This window comes from Nanorana parkeri, unplaced genomic scaffold (genome assembly GCF_000935625.1).
Source record: "Nanorana parkeri isolate BGI_ZX_2015 unplaced genomic scaffold, ASM93562v1 scaffold17, whole genome shotgun sequence".
Lineage (NCBI taxonomy): Eukaryota > Metazoa > Chordata > Amphibia > Anura > Dicroglossidae > Nanorana > Nanorana parkeri.
Window position 1 is genome coordinate 782,408 of NW_017306285.1, and position 10,416 is coordinate 792,823.

General features: G+C 46.4%; 1 protein-coding gene across 1 annotated transcript in view; it reads left to right on the top strand.

Moving 5' to 3' along the window:
- CDH4 (cadherin 4) overlaps nucleotides 1-10,416 on the top strand; it is a 503,915-nt gene that overhangs the window by 382,046 nt on the left and 111,453 nt on the right. Inside the window, exon 3 of the mRNA XM_018560236.1 lies at nucleotides 5,122-5,351. Coding sequence (XP_018415738.1) covers nucleotides 5,122-5,351 — 230 coding nt within the window. The remainder of the gene's footprint in view (nucleotides 1-5,121; nucleotides 5,352-10,416) is intronic.

Sequence of the window (10,416 nt, forward strand, 5' to 3'; positions counted from 1 at the left end):
ACAAACCATAGCAAAAATGTATCTTTTAAAGGTAGTTAGTTTAAATACCTCAGTATGACCTAATATCAGTCACTTGCAATCCCCTGTATAGCAGACCTCAGGCTAAGTGAGGCTGGGTCTGGAATGGAAGACAGGCCTGAGAGCCAATCAGGTGTGCACCACCATAGGGTCTGGCAATAAACACACTGACGGGAGCAGAGTGAGATGACCTCATAGCTCTCCTGCTTCCCCTTCACTGACAACATTTAAAATTGGGATCAGTTGCGTAACAATAGCCATAGCAGCCCATGCAGCTACTATGGGGCCTGGGGGGTGGAAGGGGGCCCCATTAGGACTGCAGAAGTGGCTGTTGACACTGACTCATTGTGACATTTCCCATAAAGAAGAGCTGACATAAAATCTACAGGAGGAGACAATGCAGACAGTTCTCCTGCTACACCACTTTGATTGACAGTAGGGAGGTCGCTGAGGGGCCCCATCAAAATTTATCTTACGTTCATTGAAGGACACAGGGAACAGATCAGAGATCATGTACTGTAGGGTAATATCGCCACCTACAGTACATGATCTCCGATCTGTTCCCTGTGTCCTTCAATGATCGGAGAAAAAAGGATTTTATGGGGCTCCATGCCCTGGTGTTTCCGGGCATGGGGCTTGAAGCATGTATGAATGTGGACTGAATATTCTCAGCCCCGCCTCCTTTATCCCAAACCATTTGCTTTACACAGCATTGAATGATGAGACTAGACGCTGTGACCTTGCTGGGACCCTTTCAGAGACCCGACGGTTCTGTCTGCCCTTGAGTTATATAAGATTCAGTGACTTGGACTCTTATCACAGTTGTCACATTGTTGTCTCCGGAGGGGTTAGCCGTTCACTGACTGCTTCCGCTTGTGGGGTACATTAGCTTTATAAGAAGGACTATTTTTTGGGAACCCCCTTTTGTTATATTCTGCTCCTTGGATTCACAGTGCTGGGCTCGCTGGCTCATTTTTTTCTATCTGGATTCTTCAATTTTCATACCAGATCTTGTTCTCCCTCCCACCCCCTCCGCCATCATCACAGCTTACTCCATCATCTCCGTTACACCGTATGGCCGAGACATGACGCTCTCCGCGATAAGCCCTGAGCGATTCCTCCGCACCTGCCAGCGAGCGGCGTGAAGCCTCTCGCCGTTTGCTATTCCCCTCCAGATCCTGTTATCCAAAAGCAGATTTTTTTTTTTACGAGTAATTAAAATTGAAGGGGTTAAAGGGTGAAGCCCAGCAGACCGCTAATGAGGGCCTCAGAAACGACTTTGTCTCTTCTTAATCAGTTCCCCAGCATGCCGCGTGCATCGCTGGGCATGTTTACCTCCCGTTAAAAATGAAGGCTTCTCTGAGCGTCGATCACATATTGCAAAAAAGGGAATTCGGGGTGTGGTTTCATTGAAGACGCACTAATTACCACCAGGCTGTCAGCTCTGCCATTTCCACGAACATTCCCTGAAATCGAAATCCACCTCGAGGCATTAAAGGAGATTTGAAGGGGTGTTGCATTGTCAAAAACGTATATTTCAAAGAACAACAGTTGGTATCTGGCTGACGGAATGCACAGCAGAGAGGAGTGAGTGACACAGACTGCACACACGTGTGTCAGAAAAGAGGACCATCCCTTTAAATCATGGGTAGGCAACCTCAGCACCCCAGCTGTGGTGAAATTACAAATCTCATCATGCATCTGATCACACAGGGACTCGTGTACACACACAAATGCACAATCACACACAGACACACAAAGGTTGAACTTGATGGACCTGCGTCTATTCAACCTCAACTACCATGTACTATCTGGCTTTGGAAGTCATGCCTGTGGCTGTTAGAGTCTTGGAATGCCTCTGTCCTCTGCAAAGGCTCCCCCCTCACCCCACCCCAGCGTCAGCGTCGGGCCCCTATTCAACCAGCGTCAGGCCACTATTCAACCTTGGGCACCAGCTGCTTGCTGCTACTGTGCTGTCCTTTGCAAAACGCAAAACGCTCCCCCACCCCAGCGTCGGGCACCAAGCTCAGCTGCTGCTGCCCCTGCCCCGTCCCCAGCCTCAGATGTTTGCTTACCTCTCCACTCCAACAGCCTTCGCTCCCGCCTTGCTCCTTAGTGCTTCAGCCCGCTAAAAAGCAAGCTCCGCCCCCCAAAAAAGAAAAAAGCTGGGGGCCTGGACCGTACCAACTGTACTGTACCCCTGCAAGGGCCACTCACGGATTCCAGTGTTCATGTATGCACACCTTGCTGATCCCTGCCTAAGGGAATATGTGAATGGGACCTAAAGGTGAGTGAGTAGCTCACTAAAAGTCATTAGCAACAAAATCCGTATAACTTCAAATATATCTAAAGCCAAAACTACTTTTTTTCCCTTTTGGACAGAGTAAGGAAGGGTTAAACCCTCATCAGGTTTATTATCTGTGTCCCATTGGGGAGATTTCCCTGCACTTCCTGTCCTGCTAAATCAGCTGCCGATGAGCTCTCTGCATTCTCACACACTGGACAAAGCAGTATCCAAATTCAAGTCATCACAGTCCTGATACATGTTCGCCCTTAGTGAGCCCCGATGCAGGGGTGATTTGTATGAGCACCCGAAACGCAATGGCTATTTCTATACTGTCCCCTCAACCCAACATTGAATAAAGATGGAGCTTGGCTGTTAAACTGAGTGTGGCGGATTCACCACAGGAAGTGAGAGTCTCTCCAAAGTGAGGGAAATTTGTGAGTCAAAAGGACACAAGTCCAAATATATTTATAGAGCTTCTGTAAGATTTTTATTAGTCCTGGCCCCCCATTGTGTAGATTTATTCTCACTTCCTGTCCTAGTGACTACATTTACTGGGACAGAATGTGAGGGGGGACCACTACCCAACAGAGAGAACAAACACATAGGGGCTCATGGAAAAATCTTCCAATGTAAAGCCAGGTGAATGACATTGGCACGGAATTGCCGTCACTAGATGGTGCCGAGGAGGATAGGCAATTCCTATGCCCCTTAGCGCCATCTAGTGGTATTAATACCCTACAAATGGTCCAGCTCTACGTTCAGGGAAAGGCTTTTACATGAACCCCATAAGAAGTGCCTGACAGAAGTTCCAAACCTTCCCTGATCACCACAAACAAAATCCTTTAATTACTGAACAGGCCTAAATCCAAGCCTGTAAAAGTGCAAGCCAAAGTGTTCCTTGATTCCCAGCTCCGCCCTCCCAGTTTGTCTCCAAGAAGATGATTGCACAGTACAGAATCATAAGAGGAGAAGCTGCAGTGCCATTGAAAAGCATTGCGAAAAGGTGGCTGGATCTGACTGCAAGACATTATATGATGATGATGATGATGATGATGATAAGACAGCCGGTACCTTCTGCAGTGTTTCCTCAATAACTTTGGCATTTCTTTGATTTCCAGGTTCCCTTGAGTCGCTCTTTGCATGTGAATCTGGTCAGTCATTAGTGAATTATAAAATGGCTGTCCTGTCACTTTGCAGTTGATAACTGACACATAGATAGCACATTTGTTCATACACAGCCAGGCCGGTACATCTGCAGTCTGCAGGCAGTCGCTGTGCCCATTGGGAGCTGGCAGCTTAATTGCAGAGACGAGCAAAGCAGAGGGGCCTCCGAGGAGACGCCAGGGGAGTCATCCGATGCCAACCTAAAGGGAAATCATGGTGGCTGCTGAGTGGGCGGGGTATGGGAAAGCGCAGCCAGGAATTAATCTGGCTTTTTGGTTGTTTTTTCCTTCTGAATAAATAGTAATTAAATCATACAGGACGTGACAGAGAAATTGCAGAGACACGAATCCTCCTCAGATAATTGCTTCAATTCTCCTGTTCTATCCTAAATGCCCGGTAACTTTACCTGCCGGCTTCCGCAGGAGAAAAATGACACGTTCTTGGCGGCTGCCGATTCACCGGAGCGACGGCTGACACTTCTATCCACACGTGTAGATAGAGAGTGTCCTAATGTGCATTTCATAAATATTCATCCGAAGCCGCCACAGCCCCCAGGATTAAGTGGGGAAATGTAGCAAGGCTCTACTAATTGCAGCTCTCCGGCTTCAAGTTCAGACTGTCAAGAAATAAAGGGCTACGGTCCCCTGCAGCGCTACAGCTACAGTCGCCGACATGGCCAGGAACAAATTATGTTATAGCAGCGGGGCTATCCTTCTTTATTTACTTCTGGTTTATCAACAGTACACATCTCTGGCTCCTCGGGGGTTGGGCTTAGAAAGGAAGGGCTTGTCACAATGGTTCATAATGCTCCTCTTCAAAAAGCCGTACCGGTGGTCACACAATTTGATCAGTTTATAGAGTTCTTCAATAAATGTCTCTGTGTGTGTCAGACAGCCATTCATAACACAGATTGATTAAGCAATTTGTTTTAATGGATTGTTTACATTCAGAGCTGTTTGGTTGTATTCATGATCTCTAATAAGGAGAAGGTAGCCGCCTAGTCACATGAGCTGTCAGTCAGCCTTTCCTCCAATCAGAATCCATTCTCTCTGCAGTGTAATGTTGCATGCCACGGTCTGCAATTTATGAAGAAGCGTTGTAAACACTGTGGTGTCTAACAGCAATATCTGAAGTCTGACAGCTGCTTGTCTCCCAGCTCCTGAGTGTGCCATGTGGACAGTAATGTAAACCACTGTAGGCCTCCATTATTTGGTACGCTTGCCCTCTTAGGAGCTGGGAAATGATAAGTGGAGTCAGGCATTGGACCGGTAGGTAATTTAGATTTCATGTCTACTTAGGCATGACTCACAAGCCAAAAACTCTCCACCAAGTGAGTATTGCTAAGTGCATATACATTCAAGATATACATGTTTAGATTCTTCCATTACCCCCCGTCATGAGAGGTTCTCTTTAAGATGGTCAAGATACTGGCTCAGAGAACTGTAGAGTATCAATGGCCCTATTTGATCATTTAATTTGTTAATTGTATTTTATTTTTGTATAAAATAAGATCCTTTTTGAATGTTATTTTTATATAAAATAAGATCCTGCATAACTTTTTCCAGTTGTACTGCCGGTGATTTGTCTTGTTAGATGCGCCACGCGCTGTCTCTTTTTATAATAACCCTGCATATTTTTTCTTGTCTTTACAGTTAAATTCAACGTGTGCAGTAGTGGAACGCGGGGCATCTGGTACGAAACCAGCAATCCAGATTTTAAAGTTGGCACAGACGGGGCCGTGTACACGGCCCGCAAGGTCCAGATCCCCTCAAAGCAAGCCGTCTTTGTGGTGGCCGCCTGGGACCACCAGACCCCCGAGAAATGGGAAGCCGCCATCCGACTGCTGGTGGATGACAGGCCGCTCAACCACAGCCATCACCAGGTACTATAGGAAACTCTGTGATGACCGTAGCACCTATGGTTCTGTGAAGACCAAGTCCATCAAAAATTGATGTCACCATCATAACGAGCGCCATCAGCCCTCTATGGAAACCATTTTGGGGCTGTCATACTTTCACCATTGACCATTTATTAAACCTAGTGGAGAAGCCGCAATTGTTTGTCTTCCCTGTGAAGAAGTGTCATGTTTTATGTCAGGAACTCTGGTCAGGAAATGTTTACTCCTGAGTTCTAGATATATGAGAAGTCCATGCATAATAAGACTTGAGTTATCACTTTTAGGTGGACTTGGTTCCTAATGATATTATTATTGACTATATGGTTTATGGGAAATGTATTTATACAATATATACCAAGCTTGACCACAGTAGGAAGATGGAGGTGTGGAGTGCCGGTGGATCTCTGATGTGCTGATTGGGTGTCTTGTCTGGTGTGATGGTTTTCCAGGGCAGCTCCCCAGAGAACAGGGACCATGTTTCAGCTGTTGTCTCAGTATGTGGAAAGGTATCAGGAGGAGGAGCATGCCATACTGATGGTTTGTATCCAGAATATGTTTAATATGTTTTGCATTAAGTACAAAGGCAGTGCGTTTTAGAGGTTCCAAGGGGCCACCTTCCTCAACGTGTTTATGAATCCTGTTCTAGTCTACCAAACCAGCGACTGGAGAAGGCTTTGTGAACACTCTACATCCAGTTGGATGGGGCCCCTCGGAACCCATGAAGCAAACCTGCTTTGTTTTAGGCTCAAACAATCAATGTAGGGCTCTCTAGCCTTTGTCTCAGAGGGGGTCTTTGTTGACGATGAGCATATATTGGGATGCCACATAATTATCCTACTGGTTAGCCAAATATAGCCCATTGCTTTATGTCATAGGCCATGCTAGGCTGACTGGAGAATCCTCTCTAGTATTAATGAACAGGGAAACAGATGTGTGGAACAAAGTTCCCCGACCCAATAACTTCTTCAGCTCGGATACTGTTTCAGTAAATCCCTTGCTCCTTTCTCTGAATGTCAGTAAATGTGCTTCAGCCGGTTGTTGTGGTAAGTTGAGGGGCAGTGGGGTTGGGCAATGTAGCTGAACCATCACCCTTACTGTGTTGCAGTAGGGATTCCAAGGCTTCTTCACATTATATCTGTGCTTAGAGATTAGTGCAGATTCCCCTTATGCACAATCCGAGGGTTTATAGACTCTTGCGTGAGTGCCACATGACCCCTGTGAGATTATATCTTCACCCCTTCAAAATCTAGCACAACCTGTATTACAATGACAGCCCCCCCCACCATGTTTTTCACATATGAGCCTGTACATAGTACCAGGGTGAGGTCAGGATTGGAGGGTCATAGTACCAGGGTTAGGTCATGGCGAGAAGAGGCATAATAACAGGTGGAGGTCATGGTGGGACGGGCTTAGTACAGGGTGAGGTCATGGTAGGAGGGGCTTAGTACAGGGTGATGTCAGGATTGGAGGGTCATAGTACCAGGGTTAGTTCATGGTGAGAAGAGGCATAATAACAGGTGGAGGTCATGGTGGGACGGGCTTAGTACAGGGTGAGGTCATGCTAGGAGGGCCATAGTATCAGGGTGAGGTCATGGCGGGAGGGGCTTAGTACAGGGTGATGTCAGGATTGGAGGGTCATAGTACCAGGGTTAGTTCATGGTGAGAAGAGGCATAATAACATGGTGGGAGTGGCATAGAAATGAGGTGAGCTAATAATGGGAAGGGCTGAATAACAGGATGATGTCATGGTGGGAGGGACATAGTCAGAGAACAGGATTTAAAGGGCCAGCATACAATCACTGTCTCTACAATTAGAAATGTAAATCCCCTGAAATCTTCTATAATTGCTCTCCACCCATCCCCGAGCACAATACGGACAGATGGAGTAACAAACATACTAAGGTTTCCCTGCGCCTTCATCAGCATTCCATGGCTGAGCGCCTTTCATTTAGTGTGTCCCGGGGGTATTGCGCACACCTCCTCCGTACAGAATCCACTTGGCCCACCGCGCACTCTTTTTGCCTTTGAATCAGCAGAAAGTTTCCTTGTGTTGCTCATTCTTGCGGTAAACCTGATAGCATTTCAATTAGAATATGCAGATGAGGCGGCACGTTCCCCACAGGAGCGCTTCAATCCCCAGAGGACACTTGTGGAAGTGCCATCCTCCATGTTACCTGTTGTCTCACTGTACTCCTCATACCAGAGCACAACCCGGGGGGCATTGCAGCTGACGTGGGATCCAAGGCCAGGATTCAGAGATGGGCCCCGGTGAGGACCGTGCTTCCCAACAGTAAGGCAGCCCATTCACTTTGCCAATGCACACAGCAATGCACTTACCCTACCTTCGGGCACCACAGTGCACCGCAATGCATGTGCAATCACCTGTGTGTATGTGTGTGTGTTGTGTATGTGTGTGCGTTGTGGTGTGCTGTAGTGCAGGATGGTTTGTTTAAATTGTGTATGTGCGTTGTGACGTCATTCAGAATGAATTCCAATACACATTCTACACACATTTCTAACACCTGTAACTGCACACGGGAAGAGAGAGCACACAGCCCATTTCACGGATGTGCCTTACACTGTGTAGCATGTGGAATGAATAGCTTCATGTCAGCATATATTAAAGCCAAGACTGAAACGTGTTTGCTTTTAATCACTCGCTCATTTGCATTTCGTTTTATTCACCCATCCATGCAGATGCAACCTGTAATGTAATACATGCAGATCCCGAGCGCTGCGCGTTGCCATAGAAATGCAGCTCTGAGATCGCCGTGCCGTTTTCCTCAACTGTCATTTTGCACCAGCTGGAAGATGTAGAAAAGCATGGCATAGGTCAGGGGTCTCCAAACTTCAGCCCTCCAGCTGTTGTGGAACTACAAGTCCCATGAGGCATTGCAAGACTTTGACAGCCACAGACATGACTCCCACAGGCATGATGGGATTTGCAGTTTCAGCACAGCTGAAAGATGTACAAAACCATAGGATAGGTCAGGGGTCTCCAAACTTCAGCCCTCCAGCTGTTGTGGAACTACAAGTCCCATGAGACATTGCAAGACTTTGACAGGCAAAGGAAGGACTCCCAGAAACAGATGCATTATGGGATTTGTGTTTTCTGCATGGCTGGTGGGCTGAAGTGTGTATACCCCCGACATAGATTAAGTTATTGTAGTGTCTCTGCGGTGTAGTTTCACCCACACATACACACATGCACACACATGTATACACATACATACACACACACACACCCATATATACACATGCATACTCACTCACTCACATACATACACACATACATACACACACACACACACACACACACACACATACATACATACATACACTCACATACACTCACATATACACTCACTCACATACACACACATACACACACACACACACACATACATACATACACTCATTCACATACACACATATATACACTCACTCACATACACACATATATACACTCACTCACATACACACGTATATACACTCACTCACATACACATACATACATACACTCACTCACATACACACACATATACACTCACTCACATACACATACATACATACACATACATACATACATACATGCATACACACATATACACACACACAGGTTTATCACATTGTTGCGGGAAGAAATGATCCCGCTGATTGCTTGTAGGGTGGCACAGTGACAGATGACGTTGGCAAGTTTGTTCGTAAACAAACCCACACGATCAACCTGATTGGCTGTCATGGTGTTCACCTCATTGGGAACCCCACTCATTGGTTCTGCGTCATTAGTGTAGACCAGCGGCTGTCAGCACAATCTTAGGACTACAGCACGCACAGTTGTTCGCTCCTAGTTTGACAGTACTACCTTTCTGTCAGCGTAGAGCACCAGACTAATGACCATTAATCTATAGATTGCAATCAGCAGCAGGTTCACAGCCCAATTGGGGAGGATAATGAGATGTCTTGTCCTACACAAAGAGCTAGAGGAAGGTGCTGGACATGTCGGCGCGCATAACAGCCGGACATTATCTTCTACCTGGCCATGGGACCTCTTCAATGACGTTCTGTATAAGGGTGACAACGCTTCCTTTCTATATTCATTAGGCGTCAGCATTGACACCCGGATTCTTTTACATTTGTTATGACAACCTCCCAGCCTGGAGGGAAAAGCAGATGAACACAACTTGAAGGATTTGACTTCTTTTTTTGCCATAACACAATTTTAGCCAATAGCGAGACTTAAGAGATGTATAAGAGAGAATTACTAACTCAGTCCTCCAGCTGTGCGGAAACTACAAATCCCAGCATGCTTCTGCGAGTCATGCCTGTGGCTGTTAGAATCTTGCAATGTCTCATGGGACTTGTAGTTCCACAACAGCTGGATGTCATGGTTCCCCTACCCCTGGTCCTATATGTCAGATAACAGACACACCGCTAGCTCTCTGGGATGATGTAGCAACGAAAATCGACACATAACATAAGAAAATCTCATATCTTCCAACTGATTGATGAGGGAGATGTTCCAAAAAATGGCCACTCCTTCTCCACGCACCCCCCGGGGGTCGGTTTTTATTGCAGCTCGCGATAATGACTAGCAGAAGCAGACATTCACTTATTATCATTTTCAGATGTCAAAGATTCCTCTGTGGTCAGTTTTTTTTATTTTTTATCTTTTGCTGTTTTTTTTGTTTGTTTTTTATCTTTGTCTGGAAATGATCCGTGTATAAATAATTGGGTGACATCCGCAGCTCTGCGCCCGTACGGCGGGAACATCTCCTGGCGAAGACAGGGAAAGAGGAAACGCGAGTCTGATTGTGTTTACTGACATTTAATAAAGTAGCAATCTCTGGCGGCTTCATTCTCCAGCGGGATCTGGCACTTCCTGTAAAGAAACGTAGAGCGCGTTCCCTCCATTGGCTGATTTAATTGTGCGATTGCTCCGTGGTGTAATTGTATTGTTTCTGCGGAGGGAGCAGTCATTTTATTTAATGGCATGTTAATCAGAGCCCGTGATTCTGGATGCTGTGAGACGGGGAAAGGTCACCCCCCC